This window comes from Humulus lupulus, chromosome 3 (genome assembly GCF_963169125.1).
Source record: "Humulus lupulus chromosome 3, drHumLupu1.1, whole genome shotgun sequence".
Taxonomy (NCBI): domain Eukaryota; kingdom Viridiplantae; phylum Streptophyta; class Magnoliopsida; order Rosales; family Cannabaceae; genus Humulus; species Humulus lupulus.
In genome coordinates this window covers 137577897-137593528 of record NC_084795.1, presented here as the reverse complement: position 1 = coordinate 137593528, position 15632 = coordinate 137577897, and the positions used below count along the sequence as shown (strand labels likewise).

The following is a 15632-nucleotide window of genomic DNA, read 5'->3' as shown; positions in this document are numbered from 1 at the left end:
TCTAAACACTTTAAAAAATACTTTTCATTTAAAAAAAGATATTTATTCATCTTTATCCAAAGAAATAATTTACATAATACACTTAAGTTCGCTAAAAAATTACATTTTTACGGATTGACAAAGTTTTTTTCAATTTTTCAATTTTAAGATTTTTTTTATATTTTTATGGTTTTGTCTGTTTTTCGTATTTTGTATTGTTTTTAAGTTGTTTATGTTTATGTATAGTTGTTTTCATGTTTTTTTTAGTTGTTTAAGTTTATGTATAGTTATTTTGTTATTATGTTGATGTTTAATTGATGTTTAGTTATTTTCAAATATATTTTGATTTAAAATAAAGTGTTAGTTAGCGCAATAGGTTGACTTCTAGTTGTTGTCCAATTGTTATTTTTTAATGTGTTAATTTGCAATAAATTGATGTTTAGTTGTTGCCCAATTATTATTTTTTAGTTGCTTTTTTGACTGCGTATTTTTATAAATAAAAAACTTTAAAAGTCTTATTTTTAAAAACTTAAGATAGTATTAAAAAAAAAGAGGAATTGTAAAAGAATAAAAAAAACAATATATATATATATATATTTATGAATACCCTAAATAATACTTTTACTAATCTTATTTTGGGTTTATAACTTTTTGGACCATGTGTTTTGTCCCATTACTTGTTTGGACCATGTGTTTTGACAAATTACTTTTTGGACCTTATATTTTGTAAAATGGTTAAAATAGAACCCTAAACCCGATTTTGGTCAATGTTTTCTCAACTAAAATTACAAATAATTTATCAAACTAACAATGTAGAACAAAAATAAAATCATTCTGCTTAAAAATTGTGTTGTTATATTCAATTTTTTTTCATCAAAATTGAGTTTATGATTCTATTTTAATTATTTTACAAAATAATCAAAATACAATATCCAAACAGAAGTAATATAATAAAACACAAAGTAAAAAAAAAAAAAAAGTAAAATCCCACTCATTTTCAAAACTTTTACTAATCTTAGGCTTTCACAATTGGAGTCATTGTGTAATTGGGATCTACAAATCCTCCAACATTCGGAAGTCGGCTTTAATTACAACAAAACGACGCGGAATCAATCCCTGCCTCTCAAGTACCTCCCTCCTCTCAAAATTAAAAAAAAGATTTTAAAACAAAAAAAAAAAATCAAAACGATAAGCCCAAAAGCGTATCCCAAATGGCAGGAGTAATCTTGTTTCCCGCCATGAACACTATCTCTCTCTCTTCAATTTTATCGTCGCCGCACAGCTCCACGCGCCTCTACCTATACTCCTCCTCCATTTCCAAACGTCTTTCTACTCTCACTCAAACCCTAGTCTTCTGTATCCCCAAATCGCTTCCCGCACATTCTCCAAATTCGTTGCGATTCAGAGTTTCATTGAAGAAGTCTCGGAGCTCTGCCTTCTCTGTTGAACCACACTTATCCGATGCGGACGAAGAAGACGATGCATTTGATGATGATGATGAAGACGACGACGATGTTGCCGCTGATGAATATGACGATGGTGATATTTCCGGCGACTTATCGGAAGGACTCGACAAGAGCGACGATGAGATCGATTTCTCAGTGACGGCCGCCGATGACTCGAGTCGACCCGAGGAGTTCAGGTGGCAGAGAGTCGAGAAGTTGCAAAACGAAGTCAGAGAGTTCGGCGAGGAAATCTTAGATGTCGATGAGCTCGCTTCCGTCTACGATTTCCGAATTGATAAATTTCAGGTGGAATTTTGCAAATGTTGTGTTTTTCAGTATTCATCTTCATTTTTTCAAGGGTATAATAGTTGGTGATATTCATTACTTTTGACCTCTTTTGGAAGAGATTGGCCATAAAAGCGTTCCTGAATGGTTCATCCGTGGTGGTATCGGCACCTACTAGCAGCGGGAAGACTTTGATAGCCGAAGCTGCAGCTGTTGCTACTATAGCCAGAAGAAAGAGACTGCTCTACACAACACCTCTCAAGGCCTTATCCAATCAGAAGTTTCGCGAATTTCGGTACTTATTAAGCAGGAATTTTGGAATGTTAAAAATATGTCTTGGTCTATGTACTTGCGAAGATTAATTGTTCCTTTGTTATGTAATTTCAGGGAGACATTCGGAGACAGCAATGTCGGCCTGCTCACTGGAGATTCTTCAGTGAACAAAGATGCTCAGATTTTAATCATGACAACTGAGATCTTGCGCAACATGTTGTACCAGAGGTACTTTTTGGTAGTAACCAAGAATATAATTCAGACACTTGTGTTATAAATTTTCTTTGATAATAGTGTTTTATGGTTGTATGTATCTAAGCATTATAGCATATGAAGCGCTCTAGTTAGTATAGCGATAAACTACATATTGTCCTTCTTTGATGACAAGTTCTGGTAATCACGACCGTTAATCTTAACTTATCTGTGCAGTGTGGGAATGGTTTCCTCTGGACATAGTCTTTTTCATGTTGATGTGATTGTACTAGATGAAGTCCATTATCTAAGTGATATATCTCGGGGTACGGTGTGGGAGGAGATAGTAAGTGTAAAAAATTATAATATTATTAGCGCCAAATTTGCTAGTGTATGATTCTATTTTAATTCAACAAATTTCTAAATTTAGGTTATTTACTGCCCGAAAGAAGTGCAACTCATATGTCTATCAGCAACAGTAGCAAATCCGGATGAGCTGGCTGGTTGGATTGGTAAGGTAGTGTGGCTTCGCTAATGATCTCCTTACCTTAGGTTCTTTATTTGCTGCAAAAATTGTAAAAAGTTATTGATCACGTTCTTTCTATTTGTTCGAGTAATTTGTATTAGTGATATAAGGAATTGCAGGAGGATTGATATTGTTTGTATTCATCTTGCTTCTAGATTCACGGTAAAACAGAGTTGGTAACATCATCAAAGCGACCAGTACCCTTGACTTGGCATTTCTCTACAAAGACATCTTTGTTACCTCTTCTCGACGAAACTGGAACACGAATGAATAGGTATTTGTGTTCAAGTTCGTTTTTATTTATGCACAGTAATCTGACTCTTGATTTATTGGGTTTTGTTTTGCTATCTTCTTTGCTTTGAAATGAGATTTTGAGGTTATTGCTGTTTAAGTTTCAGCCTTTTGCAAAGAGCATTGCAATAGTGCACCATAGTTCCTAACACCACCTTGATATTGATTGGTGCAATTTAGTATCCAGTATAATAAAATATGTAATACCTAATACTAAATTACACCAATTACGGTAATTTCATGTCAAAGAGTGTTGGGCACCACCCCTTAGCAATATTCTTTTGCAAAAGTAGACTTGTTAAAAAAGGAAAATGGATTATATATTATATGGTTAAGCTTCACTATTGTTCTTCTGCTGAATATTCGTGATGTAAATTGGAAATAAAAAGTTGGGAGTATACTCATTTGGTACCCTATATTTTTGCAAAGTATCATTTTGGTACCCTCTGTTTTCAATAATGCTCATATGGTACCATGTATTTTAAAATCGTACATATTTGGTACCCTAAACAAAGATTTGATAGATAAAGTTTTGTCAATTTAATTAAACTGCTGTCAATTATGTAAGTTACAAATTTAAATTTAATTACATAATTACATATAACTGATGACAGTTTGATCATATTGACAAAATTTTATCTATCAAATCTAAGTTTAGGGTACCAAATATGTACGATTTTAAAATACAGAGTACCATATGAGCATTATTGAAAACAGAGGGTACCAAAATGATACTTTGCAAAAACACAGGGTACCAAATGAGTATATTCCATAAAAAGTTACTGATATTTCATATTCTGTGTATATTGCGACTGAGATCTGGTCATACTCATCCATTTACTTGATCTGGATTCTATCTATGTACTTTGTAAAACAGGTGATTATTTAATGATAATTTTTTTTCTTTAAATGCAACAGGAAGTGCTCACTCAATTATCTACAACTTAATAGTTCAGGAATAAGATCTTCCCGAGATGATAGTAGAAGAAGGAATTCAAGAAAACGTACAAATGAAATTTTTGATTATGAAGGTACTCGTAGCAATAATGGTCAACCTCTTTCAAAGAACGACATCAACACAATACGCCGTTCCCAAGTATGAACTTACTGCATTGACTATCTAGACACTTCCAAACACAAGCATTTGTTTCTACAGTGATTTATGTTTTTTGTAGGTCCCTAAAGATCAGAAAATCATTTTAATCTGCATTAACTTACTATGTTTGTTCTTTTAGGTTCCTCAAATTACTGATACACTATGGCAACTTAAGTCCAGGGATATGCTGCCTGCAGTTTGGTTTATTTTTAGCAGGAAAGGCTGTGATGCAGCTGTTCAATACCTTGAAGATTACAACCTCTTGGATGAATGTGAAGCAAGTGAGGTTGAGCTATTCTTGAGGAGATTTCGCATTCAGTATCCTGATGCCATCAGGCAAACTGCTGTCAAAGGACTACGGCAAGGAGTTGCTGCACATCATGCTGGTTGTCTACCTTTGTGGAAGTCATTTATAGAAGAACTGTTCCAGCGAGGGCTTGTCAAGGTAGTCTTTGCTACAGAAACACTTGCCGCTGGAATCAATATGCCTGCTAGGACAGCAGTCATTGCATCCCTCAACAAAAGGAGCGACAGCGGTCGTGTCCATTTAACCCCAAACGAACTGCTACAAATGGCTGGACGTGCTGGACGTAGAGGCATTGATAAAAAGGGTCACGTTGTGCTTGTTCAGACCCCCTTTGATGGTGCTGAAGAATGCACAAAGATTCTATTTTCTGGACTTGAACCTCTTGTATCCCAGTTTACAGCTTCCTATGGAATGGTTTTGAATCTTCTTGCTGGTGCAAAAGTCACCCGCAGAGCAAATGTATCAGAAGATCCAAAATCCTTCCAAACAGGGCGAACTTTGGATGAAGCTAGGAAGTTGGTCGAGCAAAGTTTTGGAAACTATGTTAGCAGTAATGTAATGCTTGCTGCAAGAGAGGAGGTAACTAAAATCAAGAAAGAGATTGAAATGCTTAGTTCCGAACTTACTGATGATGCTATAGACAGAAAAAGTAGGAAGCTTCTATCAGAGGCAGCATATATGGAGATTACAGATCTGCAGGAAGAACTGAGGGCACAAAAACGCTCAAGGACTGAATTACGAAGAAAGATGGAATCACAGAAGATTCATTCACTGAAACCTCTATTAGAGGAGTTTGAAAATGGACAACTACCTTTTCTATGTCTACAATATAAGGATTCAGAAGGAGTTCAACATGCTGTTCCTGCTGTTTATCTGGGGAAGGTAAACTCATTAGAGGGTTCAAAACTTAAGAATATGGTATCTTCCGATGAGGCCTTTTCATTAAACAACATAGAAAAAAGGTCTGGTTCTGATACTAAACCAAGTTTAGAACCATCGTATTATGTGGCTCTAGGTTCAGATAATTCGTGGTACCTATTAACAGAAAAATGGATTAAGACAGTATATAAGACGGGCTTCCCAAATGTTGCTTTAGCTCAGGGGGATGCTTTGCCACGGGAAATTATGAGGAAGCTTCTTGACAAGGATGGCATGAAATGGGAGAAGCTTTCAGATTCTGAATTTGGTGGTGTATGGTGCATGGAAGGATCTCTCGAGACATGGTCGTGGAGTTTGAACGTGCCAGTTTTAAACAGTCTTTCCGAAAACGACGAGCTGTTACATACATCAGAAGCATACCACAGTGCTGTGGAATCTTACAAACAACAAAGAACCAAAGTTTCACGTCTGAAGAAGAAGATGTCACGCACACAGGGGTTTAAAGAATACAAAAAAGTGATCGACACGACGAAGCTGACGGAGGAAAAGATCAAGCGGTTGAAGGTTAGATTAAGACGTTTGACAAATAGAATAGAGCAGATTGAACCATCTGGGTGGAAGGAGTTCTTGCAAATAAGCAATGTGATACACGAGTCTCGGGCATTAGACATCAACACTCATGTTATATTCCCGCTTGGTGAGACGGCAGCCTCAATTCGAGGTGAGAACGAACTATGGCTGGCAATGGTTCTCCGGAATAACATCTTAACGGAACTAAAGCCGGCACAACTGGCGGGCGTTTTAGCTAGTTTAGTCTCCGAAGGGATTAAAGTTCGTCCCTGGAAAAACAACAGCTATATATACGAACCATCGACAGTTGTAGTCGAAGTAATAAGCTTTTTAAACGAGCAAAGAAGCTCCCTCATACAACTACAAGAAAAACATGGGGTGAACATTGTGTGTAGTTTGGATAGCCAATTTTCGGGAATGGTGGAAGCCTGGGCTTCTGGGCTGACATGGAGGGAAATGATGATGGATTGTGCGATGGACGAGGGTGATCTGGCCCGTCTCTTACGACGGACTATTGATTTGTTGGCCCAAGTTCCCAAGTTGCCCGATATTGACCCGGTCCTACAGAGTAATGCTCGGACTGCTTCGGAGGTCATGGATCGTCCTCCCATAAGTGAACTGGCTGGATAATGAATCGTCTTCTATTTGTTTCCAATCCAAACTCCAAAGTTACTCATTTAATTGTGTTCCATAATTTCCAAGTCAGCACACGTCATGCCTCTGCCCCTGCCCTCGATAAGATACGAGAACTTAATGATAAATTTTATATTAAAAAAAGTGTTATTTATTTATCAATAATAATATTAGTTGAACTTGTACATAAATCAAATCTTACCTCTTGGCCCTGCCCTCGATTAGATACGAGAACTTAATCGATCTAAAACGGTTGTGATGAATTATTAATTTATAAAATCGTATAAATTGATATTCATATACCCACTTGATGGTGGAGAATAATATAAAATCCGACAAAAAAAATATGAATGGAGGCTGCTTAGGAATCGAAGACCTGCTATTTAATTGTTGAAATGCGTTGCTCGACCAACTTTTCATTTTTCTTTAACGAATACCTTACCTACTTTTTTCTTAATAATATTATCTTACTTTAATTTTAATATTATGGTACATGAATATTTATTTATTTAGGATTATTTGCAGTGAAATTATTCAAGTTATTATGTTTGTAGCACTTAAATACTAAAGTTATTTTTTTGGCAGCGAAAATATTTTTCATCTATGTTTTGGTACAGTTTGATACAACCGTCAATTTTCATCGTTAAGTTCGTCTATAAAACGTAGACAGATAGACCAAATTAAAGGGATATTAGCGGTGAAAGTATCCAATTTAAAAAATGTTTGCATCAAAAGTACTCAATTTAAGAGATGTTTGCAGTGAAAGTACCCAAGTTAATAAAAAAATTTACACAATGTAAGTGGACTTAATGACGAAATAGACAGCTGTACTAAATTGCACCAAAACAATGTGTTGACCCACGATTTGGCCAACTGATACGGAGTCAGAATATGCTTGATATGAATGAATGCGTAGAGAAAAACGTAATGACAAAAGTAAATAAGACAGTATTTTATAGTGGTTCGGCCCCAAGATTTGGTAATGACCTACGTCCACTTAGACTAATATTGATCTAAGAATCAAAGGAGTGATCAAAGAACAATGGTTCAATGAGTTTCACTTACCTCTGAAGAACAATACAATATTGCTAGGAGAATTACTAGTCTCTAATGATTCAAAAGCCAAAAGTCCCTTCCTTGAGCTATCTTTTGCTATTTATAGGCTCAAGGAGGATTACAAAAGATTGTTACAGATATTCTCTCCTGAATAATCGGATATCCAGGAGATTGTGTGAGATAAATTCGGGATTCACAAAGATCTTCTCATAAATGTTGTTTTGTATGTGGAACTATCGACCAGACTGGTCGCAGGTAAGACTGGTCCGCACTGCCTCTAATGTGTCTTCTGGTCGATACTCTAGCAGAACGTTTCCAAGTGTCAGCCACGTATCCAGGGATCATTTGCCACATCATCAATGCTAATTTTTTGGATAACATTTGCCCCCCAAGTTTATTTATCACGAGCAGTAAAATAAACTTTTGGACGAACGACTCTTCGGTAACCCCGTCTTACGTGTCAGAACCCTTCGTGTGTTCTTGGAAAAAGTAACCCACTTCTGTCTAATCACGTCCTTTCGGTTCCCCAGAAATGATTTCGACGGCCATCCCGCTTCCCCATACTTGGAAAAAGGGAAACTAATGATTACACTTTTTAATGCCAGAGACAAACTTATATAAGACCTTCGAAGTCTTCCTTTTCTTTTTACGCACGCCACTGTCTTTGCAAGAAACCCTAAAAACCAGAGTTTTAAACTTCTCCGGAGACCATTCTCCTGCACTTCCAAGACTCAGACCGAGAGTTCCTTGATCTCCGAAGACCTTTCTTCCATCTCCACGATCATTTTCTTGGTAAGTTTTCGAATTCCCATGCTTCATATTTTTGTGGCGCATGTTTCTGTATGTAGACCGTATGAGATTATCTGTTTCTGGTTTGAGATGCTTGTGAATAGGATGTTTTGTAGGCAAAAAGAGTTACGAGTTAATTTGATTAGTCAGGATCGTATGTTTAGGACGTAAGATCGAAGTAAAAATTCGATCTTTAAGCTAGTTGGAAAATAGGTTTTTCCCGCCCTAAGGGGAGTTGAAAAAGCTTTCTTGAAAAACTTTTTGCTTTCACCCTTTAATCCGTCTTTCAAACTGTTCGTATGGAAAACTTTAGCTTCTTGTTAGAATGCTGTTGTATAAAAGCTTGGATTTTTATACTCGACCAGCGTTATTCTAAAAAGCTTTTGAAAATTCTCTATCCTCACCTCCCCATTCTTCTGTTTGCAGACATTGATGCCAGATTTGTGGGGAGGTGAGCGGCCTATTGACGACGACCTTCTCGCCCAGCTGCTCGAGGGTGAAGAACAACCGGCCGACTGGGTTCACGAGATTCCCTTCTCACGGTCCTCTACTAGACCCCGTCCTTCTCCTCAAATGGCTCGTTCAAAATCAGTAGGCAAGAAAAGACCTGAACCTGAAAACAGTCCGAACCATCCTGCCCAGCCTGATTTGCAGGCTAGAGCTCCCTCGACCAGCGGTCGAGAAAATCCTATCCCTAACCCTAATATCCAAACTAGGGCCCGCCCTCGACATCAGAATCTGCCTGATGTCGAGTGGTACACTTCCCCGGCCAGCTCAGTGACCATGCGGATGGTTGCTAATTACTTCAGGAAATTCCCTCTCACAGGGGTTTCCATTATACGTCCTGCCGCAGACTAGAGGGCTAACCTCCCCGGAGGTGCAAACAGTGCCTGGTCTCGGTATCACATTGAGGCGGGAGCTTACCTCCCTCTTCATCCTTTTTTTGAGGGGGTGGCCAATTATTTCGGTGTCGCCCCCTTCCAAATCACTCCAAACGGATATAGAATGCTGGCCGCACTCTATATCCTGTATAAACTCAAGAAATGGCCAGAGCCTACGCCTCATGAGGTCAACTATCTTTTTGACCTCAAATCTAACCCGCAACAGCACGGAACGGGTTTCTTCCACTTCTGTCACCAGGAGACCAACCGAACATTCCCGAGTGACACTACGCATATCTCGAATGTGGGGCAGTATAATAAGGAGTATTTCCTTACCCCGGACATAACCAGCAACAACTTGGCCTTCGCTCGAGGAGGTAAGAGCTTGTCTTCGACTGGTCGATACTTTTTCATCAAGTTGTTCTCTTTCATTTTTCTTAAACTGAAATTTGTCTTTCAGGCCCATGGTTACGTCCGACCCTAACACCAGACATGGTGTTGAGGTCCAATACCTTGGCTAGGATGACTGATGCAGCAAAAAGTGTCAAGATCCTGGTTACTGATGAAAACCTAAGGCGGTTTGGCCTCCTGGCTCCTCGCCATGAAACTAGAGGGTCCATGGTGGACGAAGCCACTGGTGAGGGGGTTCCCGAGCAGCAACCTCCTGCGTCTCCTCCTCGGAGGAGGCCAACGGGGGTTACTATAAGGGAATCCACGGGCAATCCTTCCGCAGAAAGGCCTTCTGCTCCCCAAGGCAAGGGGAAACAAAAGGCCAAAGAGCCAGTCGTGGACTTGGGGGAGTCTTCTGATGAGAACGGTAACACTATTTTACTTTTGAATAGTTTGCCAATTCCCTGTCACTTGTTTGACGAGGAAGGCAACTTTACATATACTCCAAAATTAGGGCCAGACTTCTTCATGCCAGATAGTGAATGTATGACTAATAGAGTCAATAGTATAGCGACCAGTAGTTGTAGCTCGGGTATTCACTTTGTTACCTCTTTTCTGTTGTATAAAGAATTTTCATCTGTCTCTTGTCTTATCATTTGCTTGTGTTTTCTTGCATGCAGACATGGCCACTCCCAACATCTTTGACATGTATCAGGCTGAGGAGGAGGAGGAAGTTCCCCAACTTCAGCGGAGGTCTAAGAGGAGAATTGGTGAATCCAGTCGGGGTCCTCCAGCCAAGAAGGGTCGAACAAAAGACCCTCCCCAAGACGCGCCAACTGAGCAAACTCCTGCCCATCCTCCAGCTCCTACAGAAAAACAGACTCCTTCTGCCACGCCAAAACCTCCTGCTGCGCCCACCAGAGAGCAGATTACTCGGGAAGAAGCTCTCGGGGCCAAAATCTTGAGCCGCACTCTGCGATCAGCCAGGGATCGCCTTGAACGCATCGGTAAAAGCGACCGTGTCAAGGATGCAATGGTTGAGGCTGAAAACATGTCGGTCGACCTGATCCTGAACAGGGCCCTGAATGAAATTTCCAGCGTAAGTACTTCTTTGTTTCTCAAGCCTTATTCTTTTAGTCTTCACGACAGGTTCTAACTCCTTCTTGTTTTATTTACAGGCCTTGCTGTCTGCTATTACTGCTCGTACCCGTGCCCAGGCTTCCATCGAGAAGGCTAAGGCAAAGGCCATTGAGAGGCATCAGGTGAAGGCAGCCGAGGAGCTTTCGGCTGCAGAGGCTAGGCACGCCAAGGAGTTGGAGGCAATGGCTCAAGAGAAGGACGCTGCGGTGACTAAGCTGTCAGAGGTTGAAGCTGCAAAGGAAGCTGCAATAAAGTCGAGGCAGCAGTATCGAGATTCCAGCGTGACCCATCTTCGCGAAATCAAAAGGTTGGAAGAGATGCACAAGTCCAAGGACGAGGCCATTGCTACTCTCGAAGGCAAAGTCAAGCAGTTGGAACTTGACAACTCCAAAAATCTGGAGAGGTACAAGAGGACGACGCTCCGATGTTTCTACAACTTCTGGAAACACAATCAGGGTGCCGACTTCAGCTATCTTTCTGAAGACGTTAGGACTGCCGAGCTGGCGCGTTGTGCTGCCCAACTGGCCGAAGAGGAGGCAAGAGCGAGGATCCCTGACTCCCCAAGCCTGGCTGTCGTAGAAGAAGAAGTTGCTGCTGAGGATGTTGCTATCCAGGATGCCTGTGAGGACCCTCTGGCCCCAAATGCCTCTTGAACTCTTATTATTTTTTTCTTTCCTTTTGGCTACACGACCCACGGGTCGTGATGTAAAGACAATATTTTTGTTTTAAACTTTGCTGCGCGGGCAGTAAATCTTTTTTCTTTTACTTGAACAATTACATCCAAGCAGTGATGCTTACGGTGTAAAAGATTGCATGATGCTATAATATTTTCATTTATTATAACACTTGTCTGTATTACCGAGCTTAGCATAGTACTTTGGCATGATTTAACAAAATATAAATTTTGAAAAATACTCTAAGTACCCTAGCATGCTTTCACTTATTTTGTTCATGTGTTTACATACCTCATGGTACGCTTTGCTATCGATGTGCCTTATATGCCCCCCAAGTGATCGAGGAGCTTTAGGTCCTTGGTCACTTGCCATGACCATGACCTGTTCGAACATTCCTGTTCGTGTGCAAAAATGATACTTGTAATACAACAAAACAACACACGTAATGAACAAATACTTGTAAATGTAAATTCACAGAGGTTGGCAAGAATGACTGGCTGCGCACAGTCCCTTATAATCTCGTATTAAAAATAGACTAAACATGTCTTTATGAGTGATTCTGAAATAGAATCTTACATATACGAGCGATTAGCCATACATCGTGGCTAACCCTCTTTGCTAAACTTGTAAAAAAGAGAAAATTATTACAAGACATCCCTTTAAAAAGGATTGTTTACTGATAATACTTGCGCATATGTTCTCCATTCCAATAACGTGGAACGAGATCTCCGTTTAAGCGTGCAAGTTTGTAGGTGCCTGGATGAAGGACTTCTTCAATCTGGTAAGGTCCTTCCTAATTAGGTCCGAGCACTCCAGCAGTAGGGTCGCGGGTATTTAAGAAAACTCATCGTAGCACCAAATCTCCGACGATGAATTTTCTTTCTTTAACTTTGGAGTTAAAGTACCGGGCGACTTTTTGTTGGTATGCAGCAACTCGGAGTTGGGCCTTCTCCCGTATCTCGTCAATCGAGTCTAGGGATTCCATCATTAGTTGGCTGTTCTGATCCTGGTCGTATGTTAGACGTCGATGTGAGGGGGGATCTAACTCGACAGGCAACATTGCCTCATATCCATAGGCTAAGGAAAATGAGGTATGTCCTGTCGCAGTTCGGTGAGACGTTCTATACGACCAGAGGACTTCAGGCAATTGCTCTGGCCACGCTCCCTTAGCTTCTTCGAGTCTTTCCTTCAAGGTGTCCTTAAGAGTTTTGTTCACGGCTTCGACCTGCCCATTCGCCTGAGGGTGTGCAACTGAAGAAAAGCTTTTAATGACTCCATGTCTTTCGCAGAAATCGGTGAATAAATCGCTGTCAAATTGGGTCCCGTTGTCTAAAACTATCTTTCTGGGCAGACCATATCGACAGACGATGTTCTTGATAACGAGGTCAAGGACTTTCTTGGTCGTGATGGTAGCGAGTGGTTCAGCTTCGGCCCATTTGGTGAAGTAATCGACCGCTACGACTGCGTACTTTACTCTGCCTTTCCCTGTAGGCAGGGATCCAATCAAATCTATCTCCCATACTGCAAAAGGCCACGGACTTTGCATCTGCTTCAATTCGTTTGGAGCCGCTCTGGAATCTTTGAGAACCTTTGACACTTGTCGCACCTTCGTACAAACTCCATCGAATCCTCGTTCATAGTTGGCCAGAAGTAGCCTTGTCATAGAATCTTTTTTGCCAAACTCTACCTCCCAGCGTGATCCCCATAGAAGCCTTCATGCACCTCTCTCATGAGTTCCTTAGCTTTTTCTGGTGTAACGCATCTGAGTAATGTTAAGGAATATCCTCTTCGGTACATTACACCGTCGACCAGTATGTATCTAGCAGCTCGCCTTTGTCGAGTTCTAGCTTTGTTCCTATCTGTTGGCAGCGTACCATTCATCAGATACTCCAAGAAAGGCGCCATCCACGTATCCTCCATCCGAATCTCCATACATGATTTCGTGGCTGGTATGCTCGGCTTACTCAGTCTTTCTACTGGCACGATGTTCAAGGTGTCAGATCCGTAGTCGTTATGATAATGACAGAACTTGGTAGTGTCTCTCTTCGAAATATCCTTCCGAATGGGGCCAAGTTTTATGTAAGGCACACTAGAGCTTATGGCCTGATAAACCTCCCCCCGAGACTCAACGAGGGCAGTGTAGTTAGTGAACCGAGGTTCATAACGATTACCCTTGGCTCGTTTGTTGTCGGAGGTGGAAGGCTCGTTATATGGCCGTTTTCCACCATTTTTGCCATTGCCGTTGTCGTTCCCGTTGCCTTTGCCGTTGCCATTAGGTTTGGAACCATTGGCGGCTTTGGCGGGTTCATCAGCCTTCTTACCCTTGTTCGAGGGCTTTCCATCATAAGCAATGCCTTCTTCGAGCTTGATGTAGCGGTCAGCTCGGTCTAAAAATTATTGGGTAGTTCTCACTCCTTCTTTTCAGAGACTTTTCCAGAGGGGAGAACAACGTTTAACCCCCGCGGTAATGGCCATCATCTTGCCTTCGTCTCCCACCGTTTTTGCTCCAGCCGCCGCTCGCATAAAGCGCTGGACGTAATCCTTTACTGACTCCCCATCCTGCTGGCGAATTTCGACTAGCTGGTTTGCTTCGGTTGGGTGCACACGACCAGCATAGAACTGTCCGTAGAACTCCCTTACGAACATTTCCCAGGAAACTATGCTTGCGGGAGGGAACTTGAAGAACCATTCCTGCGCAGCTTCAGAAAGTGTTGCAGGGAAGATCCTGCACCGAGTGTCTTCGGACACTTTCTGAATGTCCATTTGAATTTCAAACTTATTGACATGCGAGACTGGGTCTCCATACCCGTCAAAGTTTGGGAGTGTAGGCATTTTGAACTTGCTTGGGGTCTCGGCATTACCAATCCTCTGTACGAAAGGAGTGCCTTTCCTCCTATCGTGGTCGATGTAGGATGTCCTTCCCCCGACCAGCTGTTGCACTGCCTGGTTAAGGGCGTCTATCTGAGCTTGCACAGCGGCAGGAATCGCTGTGGCCTCTGTTGCCGGGGGGACGTTCTCGCCATGTCGCTCGTGGCGATCGTTAAGTACGTCACGCAAATCCTCGTCTCTTCTTCGCTGCTCGCTACCCCCAAGCCGGTTGAAGACATTATTTTGTAATCGTTGCCCCCCAGCATCCCGTCCGTTGGGTTGTTCATCTTGATGTACCTGGCTCCTGCCTTTACCTCTTTCTTCGCTCCTTCGGCCAGCGTTCCCTTTGCCTGAGTCAGCCTCATTATATCCATGGCCATCCCTGAACCTCGACTGGCTATGGTGAGACCGACTGTTCCCTCGATGTCCATTCCTGGCTGAACCGTCCCGAGCGTTAGAGGGTGGCCTGCGCTGGTCGTGGTGTCCCCGTGCATCATAGTGCCGTGGGGGACCCCGGACCGCAGAGCCTAACTCTGAATCCCTCCTGTTACCAGGGGGATACTGTCCTCTGTTTGGTAGGTTTGGCCCATCATCCCTACGACGTCTAGGACTGCGAGGCTGATGCTCGGCCCTATTCTGCCTCTGTTGCGGGGGATTACCCCGAGCAGCTTGGGATGGTGGCTGCACCTCAGGGTCCAGCGGGGCGTCGTCATGGGGCGCTTGAGGCTGCTCGGGCCTTTGCGGACTCGAAGGCTAGATCGGTGGGCTTGGATTAGGACCCCTCTGGGGTGGTCCATCACCAGGTTGGTCAGGTTGCGAAGCAGGTGCGGGCCGATTCCTTGCCAGCTGCAAGGCCGCCTCGAGAGCTGCCATGGCTTCGTTCTGGCGGCGGTCCATCTCCGCCTGCCTTTCGCTTAACTCCGCCCGCTGCCGTTCAATCTCCTGCCGCTGCCGTGCCACAACTCCGGCAGCAGTCTCCTGACTGGCTCTCAGATTAGCCAGCTTTTCTTGCAACGCGCCCAGGGTACTCTTCAGCGTTGCATCATCCATCTCTTCCTCCTCAAAGTCCAGATGTGGATCATCTTCCGCCATGCTTGCAGGAGGAGGAGGAGGTGGCGGGTTTGACGGTGCAGCGGCGGCCGCCTGTCCAGTTTTCTTTGTAGTTTTCGCCATCGGTTTTTCTCAGCAATGATATGTCAAGCTCTCAATGAAAGCACCAGAATGTTGACCCACGATTTGGCCAACTGACATAGAGTCAAAATATGCTTGATATGAATGAATGCGTAGAGAAAAACGTAATGAAATGAGTAAATAAGACACAGTATTTTATAGTGGTTCGGCCCCAAGATCTGGTAATG

At 42.1% G+C, this 15632-nt stretch overlaps 1 protein-coding gene across 1 annotated transcript; it reads left to right on the top strand.

Annotated features, from left to right (window-relative positions):
• Positions 1 to 1088: 1088 nt before the first annotated feature.
• LOC133823173 (DExH-box ATP-dependent RNA helicase DExH15 chloroplastic) lies at positions 1089 to 6849 on the top strand. The gene is made up of 8 exons (XM_062255791.1): positions 1089 to 1730; positions 1829 to 2004; positions 2097 to 2210; positions 2412 to 2520; positions 2605 to 2691; positions 2856 to 2974; positions 3910 to 4087; positions 4227 to 6849. Exons 1-8 carry the CDS (start codon positions 1191 to 1193, stop codon positions 6471 to 6473), a joined length of 3570 nt encoding a protein of 1189 aa, XP_062111775.1. The 5' UTR covers positions 1089 to 1190; the 3' UTR covers positions 6474 to 6849.
• The last annotated feature ends 8783 nt before the right edge of the window (positions 6850 to 15632 follow it).

Coding starts and splice junctions, on each gene's coding strand:
- LOC133823173 (XM_062255791.1), top strand. CDS start 1,191: ATGGCAGGAGTAATCTTGTTTCCCGCCATGAACACTATCTCTCTCTCT. Junction 2,005..2,096: donor CAGAAGTTTCGCGAATTTCG/GTACTTATTAAG, acceptor ATGTAATTTCAG/GGAGACATTCGGAGACAGCA. Junction 2,521..2,604: donor GTACGGTGTGGGAGGAGATA/GTAAGTGTAAAA, acceptor TTCTAAATTTAG/GTTATTTACTGCCCGAAAGA.